The sequence below is a fragment of the Syngnathoides biaculeatus genome, chromosome 3, assembly GCF_019802595.1.
Source record: "Syngnathoides biaculeatus isolate LvHL_M chromosome 3, ASM1980259v1, whole genome shotgun sequence".
Classification (NCBI taxonomy): Eukaryota; Metazoa; Chordata; class Actinopteri; order Syngnathiformes; family Syngnathidae; genus Syngnathoides; species Syngnathoides biaculeatus.
In genome coordinates this window covers 37,963,244-37,977,804 of record NC_084642.1, presented here as the reverse complement: position 1 = coordinate 37,977,804, position 14,561 = coordinate 37,963,244, and the positions used below count along the sequence as shown (strand labels likewise).

Here is a 14,561-nt window from a genome sequence, read left to right as displayed (position 1 = left end):
TACCCTTCTTGTGACAATTTTTCCTGCTTGTTGAGGTTGAGTGAAATTATCAGAGGTCTTGTATAGGTCCCCCTTCCAGTGGGCTCACCACCTGTGAGAGGGGCCTTAGGGGTCGGGTTCATGCGAGCTGGCCGGTAGCCGAAGGTGGGGACCTTGGCAATCAGATCCCCAGCTGCAGAAAATAGCTCTAGGGACATGCAATGTCACCTCTCTGGCACCCTGAGGTGGTGTTTGAGGTTGAGAAGTTCCGACTAGATATACTCAAACTCTCCTCTAAACACCACTTGGTCTCTAGAAGCAGTCCTCTTGAGGGGGGTTGGACTCTGGTTCACTTTGGAGCTGCCCACGATGAGAGGCGGCGAGCAGGTGTGGGCATACTTATTAACCCCCGGCTTGGCGCCTGTACGTTGGGGTTCAACGTGGTGGATGAGACTGGAGCCTCCCTCCTCCCCACGGGTTGGCCGATGAGTCCTGACTGATGTTTGTGCCTATGCACCAAAAAGAAATTCAGAGTACCCACCCTTTTTGGAGCCCTTTGATGGAGTGTTGGAAAGCGCTTCCTCTGGAGACGCCATGACTCTCCTGGGGGGATTCTATGCCCACGTGGGCAATGACAGTGAGACCTGGAAGGGTGTGACTGATAAGAACCACCTCCCCCATTAGAATCCCTGAGGAGTTCTGTTATTGGACTTCTGTGCTCATCATGGCTTGTCCATAATGAACACTATGTTCAGGCATAAGGGCGTCCACATGCGCACTTGGCAAAAGAACACCCTAGGTCGATCACCACCTGGTGCTGAGTTGGCTCCGATGGTGGGGAAAGATGCCGGGCTGACGTGGTAGGCCCAAACGTATTGTGAGGCTCTGCTGGGAATGGTTGATCCCGTCAAAAGGAATTTCAGCTCCCACCTCCGATAGACTTTACTCATGTTCCAGGTGAGGCGGGGGATATTGAGTCTGAGTGGACAATGTTCCGCGCCTCCATTGCTGAGGCGGCCAGCCGCAGCTGTGGCCGTAAGGTAGTTGGTGCCTGTCGTGCCGGCAACCCCCAAACACGTTGGTGGACACCAAATGTGACGGATGCCGTTAAGAAGGAGTCCCATCAGGCATTTCTAGCCTGTGGGACTCCTGAGGCATCTCATAGGTATCAGCTGGCAAAGCGGAGTGCAGCTTCGGTGGTCGCTGAAGCAAAGAGCCAGGTGTGGGAGGAGTTTGGTGAGACCATGAAAAACGACATCAAGATGGCTTTGAGGAAAATCTGGTTCACTGTCTGGCGTCTCAGGAAGGGGAAGCAATGCACGGTCAACACTGTGTATAGTGAAGATGGGGCACTGCTGACCTCAACTTGGGACGTTGTGTGCAACAGTGGGGAGAATAGACCTCCTCAATTCCACCAACTAGAGTCTGGGTTCTCTGAAGCAGGCTCTTCTATCTCAGGGGTTGAGGTCACCGAGGTGATAAAAAAGGTCCTCGGTGGCAGGGCCCCGATGGTAGATGAGATTCCCCTGGAGTTCCTAAAGGCTCTGGATGTTTTGGGGTACTCCTGGTTGACACACCTCTGCAACATCGCATGAACATCGGGGACAGTACCTCTGTATTGGCAGACAGGCGTGGTGGACCCCCTTTTTAACAAGTGTGTTCGAACTATAGGGTGATCACACTCCTCAGCCTCACTGGTAAGGTCTACTTAGGGGTGCTGGAGGGGAGGGTCCATCAGGAAGTCGAATCTCAGATTCAGGAGGAGCAATGTGGTTTTTGTCCTCCCCGAGGAACAGTGGACCAGCTATACACACTCGGCAGGATCCTTGAGGGTGCATGGGAGTTCGGCCAACCAGTCCAATACTTGTATGGGGGGGGGGGTACCGAGCCCCCCTTATATGGGGTGTTCGGTCCCTGTACAACCGGTGTCAAGAGTTCGGTCCGCATTGCCGGCAATAAGTCGGACTAATTTCCGGTGAGAGTTGGACTCCGCCAAGGCTGCCCTTTATCACAGATTTTATCCATAACCTTTCTAGACAGAATTTGTAGGTGCAGCCGAGGCGTCGAGGGTGTCCGGTTTGGTGGCCCTAGCATTACATCTCTGCTCTTTGCAGATGATGTCATTCTGTAGGCTCCATCAACCTGTGATCTTCAACGCTCACTGGAGCGATTTGTAGCAGTGTAAAGCGGCTGGGATGAGAATCAGCACTTCCAAATCTGAGACCATGGTCCTCAGTCGGAAAAGTGTGGCGTGACCTCTCCGGGTCGGGATGAGATCCTGCCCCAAGTGGAGGAGTTCACGTAGCGTGGTGTCTTGTTCATGAGTGAAGGAAGAATGGAACAGGAGATCAACTGGCGGATCGGTGCAGCGTCTGCAGTGATGCAGACTTTGTATCGGTCTGTTGTGGTAAAGAGGGACTTAAGTTGAAAGGCGAAGCTTTCAATTTACCAGTCAATCTGCGTTCGTCACAAGCTGTGGGTCGTGACCGAAGGAACAAGATCCCGGATACAAGTGGCCGAAACGAGTTTCCTCCCCAGGGTGTCCAGGCTCTCCCTTAGAGATAGGGTGAGAAGCTCGTTCATAACAGGTGTCTGGGGCATTTGATCCGGATGCCTCTTTGGTAAGGTATTCGAGGCGCGTCTCACCGGAAAGAGACCCCAGGGATGAGACCAGGACACGTTGGAGAGATTATGTCTCTCGGCTGGTAGTGTGTGTAGGTAGGTGTGTGTGTGTGTGTGGGCGTTTAGGTAGGTGGGTAGGTATGTTGGGATGGATGGATGGTTTTGGATGGCTTCCATTTTATAATAATTGGTCCCACAGTTGATTTCTTTACACCAAGCTGTTAACTTATTCCAGATTCAGTCTTCCCAGCCTGGTGCAGGTCTACAATTTTGTTTGAGCTTTCCTTTGTCAGGTCTTTGGTCTTGGCCCTCGTGGAGTTTGGAATGTGACTGTTTGAGGTTGGTGACAGGTGTTGATCAATTTAGCATACACAATGTTATTAATCAAACCTGAGACTAACCTGATTTGTTAGATTGAGCTCACAATTTAGCAGCCAGTATTTGGAATGTTAGTAAATCAGGCCATTATATTTTTTTTATAGCATTCAAAGTTAATGGACACTGTACCTTCATAGACACTGTCTTGCTTCCCCAGAAGGTCAGGAGCCTGACCCTTATATCTAAAAAATTATATTAAAAAATCAAATAAAAAAAGTAAGTGATATTAAACAATGTATATTTTCTCCACTGAAAATAAAACCATTAAATATAAAAAAAAGGGTCTAACTCAGGGGTCATCAACCTTTTTGAGGCTGAGGGCTACTTCGTGAGAACTGATTGTACGAAGGGCTACATGTCTTGTTTGCAACAAACTTCAGTCATAGTTCATTATAAATACATACAATATTTTTGTTTTAATTTTTTGTATGACGTGACATTACTGATATTTTAAAAATTTAAATAACATAAGCAAGTCAGATTCAAAATTTAAAGCTGTGGTATTTTCAGAACATGCCTCACGGGCTACCTTGCACCTGCGGGTACTCGGGTGAATCTGGTCCCCCGACATCTTTCAAAATCAACAAACTTTTTTCTGGAGGTGATGTTCATCATCTAAGAGCTGCGTTTCAAATTTGAATGAAATCGAAACGTGTTTAGGGGTTCCTCATGGAGATCGAATTTTTCGAAATCAGTAGGATTTTGGTAAAGAATAGTCGATCAGCAATGCGGCCATTTTCCGGAAAAAAATCTCTAAGCTATCATCGAGCAGCGTCGAGAACGTCAGGACATTCCCCGGAACGTTCAGAAGCACTCATGAAATCCTTGAGCAGGTGGACCTCTCAGCCCTAGTTGGTGTTTACCTCTCAGTTAACATGAAGTCGTTGAACTGTTAACATGGCCCGCGGTATTTTTTGCTTGGGACCGTCCCAACCACGGATGATAAAGCCATCAAAGGAGCCAAACTTCCTTCCAGAAAACAGATTCTTCTGTCATTCATTGCTGCAAAAGAGGAATTCCAAAGACAAGACGTCGCCAAGCCTATCAGGGAAGCCGCAAAATCTGTCGTTCAGGAAGTCGTGATTTTTTACCAGAAAGCGAGGATACCAACAGTTGCGGAAAATAAGTTGTCGGAGAAGGTTGAATCATTATTATGGATTTGACTGCTGAGCTGACGAGAGACAGCAGTTCGGATCCTTTTATGCTGGAGCAGCGACATCATATAATTGAACTTCTGACAACCATCAAGACAGGCAGTGGTGACCCCAACTCGGCTGCTGTGAACTTGTTAACGCGAGGCGACTACAGAGAACTGCTAGACTTGGTTTTAGTTTACCTAGGAGAGGACAATACATCCAAGTTTCAGAAACCCGGTGTGACACACAAAACTCGCTGGATGGTGAAACTTTTGCATGCAATCAAAATGAAGAAAGAAAGAAATTCTGTCACCAATTTGTAGGATAGACTCTTATCAAAGTCTGTCATGGATAAAGTAGCAAGATTTGTGACTTTTATGACGCACATTTATGTGCCGTGGTGGTTCATGTGTCAAATTAGCTCGGAAGCGCTGATCAATGATTTACAATTGGTTAAAAATTTGACAAAATTTGTGAATATTGATCCAGTGATAGCTAAAGCCATTTTGAAGGGGTTCGTGAATCACTACTGGTACTTGGTGTCAGAAATGATTCCGCTCAGTCTCTTCAGTGACAGTCTGCACAAGACAGAGAAACGTGAAATAGCGGAAACAATTCAATCTCATTACCAAAGAAACCACATAACGAGAGTCGGCACGGGACTGGTTACGGGAAACCAATTTTCCCCCGTTTTGACCCTGAACATACAAATTTGAAAGATTTGTGTTCATGCGATTCGTGGAAATTCTTTGAATTAATTGATATAGACACTGATTTTCATGAAAATCCTGAACAATGGCAGTCAATGGAAAACTACCGAAAACAATCTGTCGTCCGAAACCTGAGGGTGACTAACGACAGCGCCGAGAGAGGTTTAAAACTAGCTGCCAAATTTCTAAAATCAGCTAAAATTGAAAAAAACTACCAAAATATTTTGCAAGTTGTGAAAAACGAGAAGAAAGCTGAACCAAACCAACGGAAGAAATTGAAAATTGGTATTTGCATTTGTAGACTGTAGACAAACTGAGAAAAATGCAACGTTTTACTATTGCAGCGTTCTGTAGGTACATTTCAGGATGTAAGTTTTGAATGATGGATGTTCATTTGAATGAATATTTTACGAATACATTTTAATCTTTCATTTTGGAATTTTTTTATGAAATCACGGATATTTTATTGCTTGCAGTCCACTGATGCGAGTAGAAATGTAGGCTTTAATGTGTCAATTTGACTGATGCAATGTTGAGATTTCCATCGCGATGAGGAACCCCTAAACATTGAAATATTTCATCCGAATTTCACCATTTTACTTTTAATATCAAGCCTCACGCTAGAAAAAAAGTTCAGTTCAAAAGACTCAAGTTTTCAAAATCAAGGGGGACCAGATTCACCCTAGCGGGCACCGCGTTGGTGACCCCTGGTCTAACTATTAAGTATCTCAGCTGACTTTGGCTAGGTGGGGTGGTACTTTGACTGATTGACAATCACAGGGCACCTACAAAGTGTTCAAAATTACAGCAGTCCCATGTGACTGAATTAATTTGTTTTTGTACATGTACTGTTACATGTCAAACAAGTTACCAGTAGGTCCAGTAGGTTCTCAGAAAACACCCAGCATTCATGATATACATACTCTTAAGGCTGTACAATTGGGCAATTTGTTGAAAGGGGTGTGTTAAAGCGGTGTGACCCGTCTTAATTTTTTTTTTATTTATAACTGCTTCACGTTTGTGTGGCATGGAGTCAACCAACGTGGAGCACCTTTCAGCTGTTATTCCACTCCATGATTCCTTAATAGGGTAGCCCCTGGCACATTCTCTCTGGTATTGCTTGCCTAGGTGTGTTTTTCAGGCGTTTCGGGACTCAAGTACACAAGAGAGGACTTGCTAAACATCAGTCTTCTCCGGACTTTTTTTCGACAACTCTCGCCAATTCGCTGAATCTTTTTCCGGAGTTACTCGTCAGCACGCTCTTCAAAGCCTCGCGGCGGTTTATAAGGACATGTGCCGGCACCCAAATTTGCATGCGAAAATGGGGACACAGACTATTACTTCCATCAATCATCTCGCGAACCTATGCTCCCTAACCAACAAAATGGATGAACTACAGCTTCTTATCAAGACCTGCAAAGACTTTGGACGTTCTGGAGCACTGTGCTTTACAGAGATTTGGCTTTGTGGAGGCATCCCCGACAATGCCATTACACTCTCCGGGTTTCAGATTGATCGTGAGGACCGTGTCCCGGAGCGAACACGGAAATCAAAAGGTGGTGGAATATGCTTTTATATCAATGAGAAATGGTGGACGGACGTGACACACCTCAGCACACACTGCAGCCCGCTTGTGGAGTAGTTTTGAACTATAAGTAGTTTTATTCGCCAAGTGAATTTGCATCTCTTATTCTTATCAGTGTGTATACAATGAAGAAAATAAGTATTTGAACACCCTGCTATATTGCAAGTTCTTCCCCTTAGAAATCATGGAGTGGTCTGAAATTTTCATCGTAGGTGCATGTCCACTGTGAGAGAGATAATCTAAAAAGAAATATCCAGAAATCACAATATATGATTTTTTTAATGATTTATTTGTGTGATACAGCTGCAATTAAGTATTTGAACACCTGTCTATGAGCTACAATTCTGACCCTCAAAGCCCTATTAGTCCACCTTTAAAAGTTCACCTACACTCCATGTATTATTCTGAATCAGATGCACCTGTGTGAGGTCGTTACCTGCATGAAGACACTTGTCCCCATACAATCAGTAAGACTCAAACTTGTAACATGGCCAAGACCAAAGAGCTCTCCAAAGACACCAGAGACGAAACTGTAGAACTCCACACGGCTGTAAAGGACTACAGAGAAATTGCCAAGCAGCTTGGTGAAAAAAGGTCCACTGTTGGAGCAATCATAAGAAAATGGAAGAAGCTAAACATGATGGTCAATCTCAATCTGAGTGGAGCCCCATGCAAGATATCAGCTCGTGGGGTCTCAGTGATCCTTAGAAAGGTGAGGAATCAGCCCAGGACTACACGACAGGACTTAGTCAATGACCTGAAAAGAGCTGGGATCACAGTTTCCAAGGTGACTGTTATTAATACACAAAGACGTCATGGTTTGAAATCACGCATGGCACGGAAGGTCCCCCTGCTTAAACCAGTACATGTTAAGGCCCATCTTAAGTTTGCCAATGATCATTTGGATGATACATAGAAGTCATGGGAGAAAGGTTTGTGCTCAGATGAGACCAAAATTGAACTTTTTCGTCGTAATTCCACTAACCATGTTTGGAGGAAGACGAATGAGTTCCATCCCGAGAATACCATGCCTACTGTGAAGCATGGGGGTGGTAGCATCTTTCATTGGGGGTGTTTTTCTGCACAAGGGCCAAGACGACTGCACTGTATTAAGGAGGATGGCCGCAGTCATATATTGTGAGATTTTGGGGAATGACCTCTTTCCCTCAGTCAGAGCATTGAAGATGGGTCGTTGCTGGGTCTTTCAACATGACAATGACCTGAAGCACACAGCCAGGAAAACCAAGAAGTGGCTCCGTAAGAAGCACATCAAGGTTCTGGCATGGTCTAGCCAGTCTCCAGACCTAAACCCAATAGAAAATCTTTGGAGGGAGCTGACACTCTGTGTTTCCCACCGACAGCCCAGAAAGCTGACTGATCTACAGAAGATCTGTGTGGAGGAGTGGGCCAAAATCCTTCCTGCAGTGTGCAAACCTGGTGAACAACGACAGGAAACGTTTCACCTCTGTAATTGAAAACAAAGGCCATTGTACCAAATATTAACATTGGTTTTCTCAGGTGTTCAAATACTTATTTGCAGCTGTATCACAAATAAATCGTTACAAAATCATACATTGTGATTTTTTTGATTTTTCTTTTTCGATTATCTCTCTCATAGTGGACATCCAACTACGATGAAAATTTCAGACCCCTCCATGATTTCTAAGTGGGAGAACTAGCAATATAGCAGGGTGTTCAAATACTTATTTTCTTCGCTTTCCACTCTGTGTCAAGTTAGCATGAACGCAGCACTGCTAACGCTCATTGAGCAGGTAAACGAGAAAGAGAAAAAACACCCAGATTCACCGCTCATCCTAGGAGACTTTGACACAGTTAAACGTAATCACGAACTCCCTAGAGCGGATTAGCTGATGACCAAAATAGCTTTTACTGCAGATTTTAAATCGACACTTCCATACCACATACGCACCACCATCCACTTCATTGTTTAACATCCATGAAAGCGATGTTAGACAGATGTTCAAACAACAAAAGATCAACAAAGCCTCAAAGTCTGCGTGGACCAACTTGCTCCTGTCTTCATAAAGATCTTTAACAAGTCTCTACAACTGTGTGAAGTACCAACCTGTTTCAAACGCTCCACCGTCATACAGGTCCCCAGAAAAGCAGCAGTCTCAGCTCTGAATGACTACAGGCCTGTTGCCTTGACATCTGTGGTCATGAAGTCATTTGAACACCTTGTGCTGGACCACCTCAAGAACGTCATAGATCTTCATCTGGACCCACTGCAGTTTGCCTATCGAGTTAACAGATCTGCTTATGATGCTGTCAACATGGGTCTGCACTTCATCCTTGAACATCTTGACAGCGGGCATACCTATGCGAGGATCCTGTTCGTGGACTTCAGCTCTGTGTTTAACACTATCATCCTTGGACTCCCCTCCTACAAACATCTCCAGCTCAGCGTCTCCCCTGCCATCTCTCGGTGGATCTACAACTTTGTGACAGGCAGGACAGCAGGTGAGGCTGTGGGACACCACCTCATCTACGCGCACTATCAACCCTGCGGCACCCCAAGGATCTGTCCTCTCTCCTCTGATCTTCTCGTTGTACACGGACGACTGCACCTCGTGGCATCCGACGGTCAAACACCTGAAGTTCGCAGCTGGCACCACGGTCATTGGCCTCATCAAAGATGGTGACGACTCTGGGTGTCGACAAGAAGTGGCGAGACCAGACCTTTGGTTTGGTCAACACAACCTGGCGTTCAACACTCTAAAGACTGTAGAGATGATTGTGGCCTTCAGGAGGCATCCTTTACCACAGCTGTCCCTGACGCTGTTCAACTGTCTTGTGTCAACCGTCGAGACCTTCCAGTTCTTAGGAATTCAAGTCTCAGAGGACCTGAAGCGGGAGGCAAACCTCAACTCCATCCTCAAAAAAGCCCAGCAAAGGATGTACTTCTTGCGGCTTCTGAGGAAGCACCGCCTGTCACAAGAGCTGCTGAAACAGTTGTACACAGCAGGTCATCCAATCAATACTGTGTACCTCCATCACAATCTGGTTTGGGGCCGCCACAAAAAACTCAAAGACTGTAACGGACAATCAAAACCAATGAACGGATTGTTGGCACCATGCTACCCACTACTGAGGACTTACACGCAACGCAAACTTGGTCCAGACCAGGCAGGATCCTTTTGAATCCTCCACATCCTGGCCACCAGCTCTTCCAGCTCCTTCTGTAGGGAAAGCACTACAGATCAATGAAAGTCAAAAGTAGCAGGGATTCAAACTGTTCTTTCCCTCTGGCAATTAAGACATTAAATTCTGGATCAGCGAACCTACTATTTTTATGCCTTGTCCCATGTTAGGACACTCACTCACATCCTGCTGGTCCCATCAGTATTAGTATTATATATATATATATATATATATATATATATATATATATATATATATATATATATATATACACACACATTTCAAGGACATGTTTTTGACAGAATAAGGCAACATGACCTCTTCAAGTATTTTGACATAGGCAAACAGATTCATGATCCCTGGCATGCGATAAATAGGCCCAACACCATAATAGGAGAAACATGCCTATATCATGATGCTTGCACAACCATGCTTCACTGTGGCTTGAATTCAGAGTCTGGGAGTCGTCTCACATACTGTCTCCGCCCCCTGGAGCTGGAAATAATTTTACTCTCATCAGTCCACACAATGTTCCTTCATTTCTCTTTATGCCGGTTTATGTGTTGTTCGACAAATTGTAGTCTCTTCTGCACATGCCAATTTTATTTAACAGATGAATTTTGCAGGGGATTATTGTAAATAGATTAACTTCACACAGGCGTCTTCTCACTTTAACAGTACTTACAGGTAACTCCAGCCTGTCTTTGATCATCCTGGAGCTGGTCATTGACTGAGCCTTTGGCATCCTGGTTATTCTGCGATCAATTTTGATGGGTTTCTTCCATTTTCTGCCACGTCTGTTTTTCCTCTATTTTAAGGCATTCGAGCTCAATTTAGCTGAACATTGTATAATTTTTTTGGATCTCTTTATAATGTTTCCCCTTTCCAATCAATCTTTAAATCAAAGTACGCTGTTTTTCTGAACAAAGTGTTGAATGACCCATTTTCCTTAAACTTCAACTACGGTTAAAATAGGGGCTACCAGATTCACACTTGTTTTTCCACAAAACTAATTACATCACTGATTGAATGCCACACGCCTACTTCTTTTAACACACCCCTTTCAACAAATTGCCTCATTGCACACAGGGTCTAAAGTGTGTGTATATCAAGAATGCTGGGTCGTCTTGTTTTTCTGAGAATCTACTGCAACTACTGGTCATTTATTTCATGTGGCAAAAAAAAAAATACACTGAAAACGTGGATTAATCTGGTTAGTCACATTGCAATGCTCTTATTTTGAAGACTACTGTATAGGAAAACAATCATTCACACCTATGGACAACTTAGTCTTCAACTAACCTAAAAGGTATATTTCTGGAAAGTTGGAGGAAACTTAAATATGAGAAAACTCATGCAAGAATGGGGAAAATGAGAAATCTACACATAGAAAGGTTAGAGCTAAGAGTCTTAATGTGAGCCGACCCACACTGATGTTTAAAATACATTTAACATATGTGTGCCTACCTTTCCACAACTGGAACTTTTGCCTTGATTTTGATGGCTAAATATTTCTCTCTACAGCCACCACAAAGAAGGTAGTAGGGGTTTCCACTGCCACACTCCCCGCCAAACCAGCCATCTACGTAGGAGCCGTTGCTACGGTAGCCTTGTCGGTTGGCACTACGGCCGCAACCAGGGTGGCTTTTCTTCATATGTTGATTGAAGTTGGCTACATTTGCTTCGCACAGTTCACACACCACCATTTCATCACGGTCATCTGTCTCACATACATGCTGTGATGTGTGCCAACATGTGAAAAAAAAAACCCACATTGCTGTACATTAAAAAAACAATTTTACATAACATAGCACAGCATACCGAATTGAGCATTCTTGAAATGTCAGAAATATTAGTAAATGACAAGTGTTAGTGGCAGTCTAGTGTTACGCTTAGTGTTAGTAAATCATGTTCCCAAGCAATAGACAGCACTGAAGTAACACTTTTTTTTAAGACAAAAGAAAATTATAATCATGACAACTCGGTTTACATGATGTCCTAAAAGTACATGTTTAGACAAAAAAAAGCTAATAATAGAGATAGTGAATTCACTGTGCTTATAGGACTATATCGTGAGTGAATGAGAGGGAATGCAAGAAAACTAAGACCTGACTCATGATGGCAGCCCACAGTTCATAGCATAAAGTCACACACACCCATCTTGGCCAGTCCAGTACCTCCGGGATCCACATTCCCAGAATGTCAGTGTCACAGGCAAGGTCCTGGCCAAACATGACCTCCATCGACTCCTCATCCAGGTCCATCTCAAGCTCTTCATCCAGAAGGTTGAAATCATAAAGTGCACCTGGGTCTTGTTGCGGTAGGTGGGATGGAACCTCCCTGCGTGCCTGGCTGTGTTGGGCCTGCACAGACCGGTACAATCCAGCTAATGTGGAAGAGGGGGAAAAAGGGGAGAGTGGGGGGGTAAAGATGCAGCATCTTAATTTAGCATTTGCTTTTAGCAACTGTAAGAATGTCTAATTCTCACCAGCACGGGCAAATAACCTTCGTGCGGCCAAGTCAAAGTGGTTCTTCCTTGACGCAGTAGAACGTCCTCTCAGGGGAATGCCACTAGAAGCTGATTCATTCTCCTGCTCTTGTCCTTCTGGTCTACAATGTGCACAAACAGATCATTTAAACATTGACTTCATTAGTTGTTAAATTTTCTCACAGATAGGGCTGGGGAAATCTGTCTCCCTCCGAATTCTAGTATTTATTATGCTATGATGGAGAGGGAAAATGTATTTGTATTATACTGCATACAGCCAAGTATTTCAGTGCAGATCTACCTTTCACTAAAGCCCTCCTCCATTTCAGAGGCATCATCAATGTCTCCAGGCGACGAAACATAAGGATTTATATCCCGAGATTTGGCTCCACCAGATGCTGTTGCACCAGGGCATGAGTCAACTCCAACACCGCTGCCTCTCGTGGGAGGCTCATCATGCCCGTCGTTTGTATCAGGATGTTCTATCATCCACATGGCTAGAACTGTGATGTTCTGGGCATCTGCTTCTTCTCTTGTACCTGGAAAAGAAGAGCTGTCTTAGCATCTCATGTATCACAACAGCTTATCTTGTAAGAAGTTGAAATTTGATATCGGAACCAGCCACCACCAGCCCCCACACCTCCATCTGCCTCGCCACCCCCACCTCCTAATTTTCTAGAGAGCGAGATGACCCCACCAATCCACAAGACCTGCCAGTGTTGCCAGTCCCCGCCCAGGCAGAGTGCGATACATTGTTCCCCATTTGTCGGGAAGGAGGGCGGATGGGGGTACACATCAGGGGAATGATGGATAGTGGGGGGAAGCAAAAGTAAAGGAACCGTCTAACCGTGCAATGTATCACAATGGCTAATCTTGTCAATATTGGCATTTACTCCATATTTTTTAATAAAAAAAATTATATCTGCACTAAAAGAACCCAAAATAGAGACAATAGTAAGATTTGCCCAATTTTCTGGTGAAATATTTGATTTTCAACCAGTTTTTGTCCTACCCACATTCTGGACACATCACTGTCACAACCAAACACATAATGAGCAGGAACCGATTAACTTTTCTCAATGAACTACTATGTACTCTGGTGTGGTTTTTGCCTATATTCAAGGTACTTACAGCTGCAAATTTTCTTCTCATCCACCCACCACTTTTGATTGGCCTCAGTGATGACTCCGGCTGGCAACGTTTCTTTAGGCAGTGTCTTCCTTTAAAAAAAAATCACCAAAGGTGGCAGTTTCTATCCATTACCATAGCAACCAAAGATAACAGACAAGGAGGTGCCCCGTTGTGTGTACTGTGCCACTGTCTTGAGCAGATGAGCCAGAGTTGCCTTCAACTAAACCACAACAAAACTGAGATAATTGTTTTTGGCAATAAAGAAAAAAGGATAGTTCTACATAAACACCTGGACTCACTATCTTTATAAAGCAAAGATGAAGTCCGAAACCTTGGTGTTCTGATAGATACCGACCTGACCTTCAACAGTTATCTTAAATCAATGACTAAAACTGCCTTTTACCACCTGAAGAACATATCTAGAGTGGAGGCCTGCATGTGTCAAGCAAACCAAGAGAAGCTCATACATGCTTTAATCTCAAGTAGGCTTGAGTATTGTAATGGTCTTCTGATTGAGCTCCCCCAAAAGATCTTGAAAGAGCTTCAGCTCGTTCAGAACGCTGGAGCTCGGGTTGTCACCAGAACGAAGTGGTCAGAGCATATAACTCCAACTCTAAAGTCTTTACACTGGCTTCCAGTTGGTTTTAGAATAGATTTTAAAGATCTGCTACTGGTCAATAAATCACTAAATGGTTTAGACCCTGAATACACGAAAGAAATGATAATGGAATACAAACTCAGTAAAGCTCTGAGATTGACTAACTCAGGTCTAATAATGAAGTGCAGAGTCCGAAGGAAACATGGTGAAGCAGCATTTAGCTATTACACTGCAAAAAAAGTGAAATACGTTGCCAACAGAGGCAACGTCAGCCCCAAGTGTGAATGTTTTTAAATCCCGGTTAAAAACGTTTTTTTTCTCATCTGTTTTAGAGTACTTCCACTTTTCAGTTATATTTCTTGGACTAAAAAATGTTTTAGTTGTACTGTATATTTTTTAGGTTTTTATTTCTGCATTTAAATGCTTTTAGGCACGGTGGAGCAGCTGTAAAGTGTTGGCCTCACAGTCCTGAGGACCTGGGTTCAATTCTGGCCCCGCCTATGTGAAGTTTGCATGTTCTCCCCATGCCTGTGAGGGTTTTCTCTGGGCACATCCCATATCCCCAAAAAGCATGCATTATTAGCTGGATACGCTAAATTGCCCCTATGTGTGATTGTGAGTGCGACTGTTGTCTGTCTCCATGTGTCCTGTGATTGGCTGGAAACCAGTTCCGGATGTACCCTGCCTCTTGCCCGATGACAGCTGGGATTGGCTCCAGCACGCCCGTGACCCTTGTGAAGATAAGCGGAGGGATGAGTGGATGGATGGATGT

The 14,561-nt window shown here is 44.3% G+C and overlaps 1 protein-coding gene across 10 annotated transcripts in view; it reads right to left on the bottom strand.

Moving 5' to 3' along the window:
* The window catches only part of herc1 (HECT and RLD domain containing E3 ubiquitin protein ligase family member 1), a 219,481-nt gene that overhangs the window by 54,242 nt on the left and 150,678 nt on the right, over positions 1–14,561 (bottom strand). For 9 of the 10 annotated variants that reach the window (XM_061815706.1, XM_061815707.1, XM_061815705.1 and 6 more), the window contains 5 exons: positions 12,362–12,599; positions 12,061–12,182; positions 11,729–11,958; positions 11,040–11,308; positions 3,109–3,161 (listed from right to left, as the gene is read on the bottom strand). In XM_061815706.1, the coding sequence (XP_061671690.1) occupies positions 3,109–3,161; positions 11,040–11,308; positions 11,729–11,958; positions 12,061–12,182; positions 12,362–12,599 (912 nt within the window). The remainder of the gene's footprint in view (positions 1–3,108; positions 3,162–11,039; positions 11,309–11,728; positions 11,959–12,060; positions 12,183–12,361; positions 12,600–14,561) is intronic. The other variant, XM_061815711.1, reaches the window with a different exon arrangement.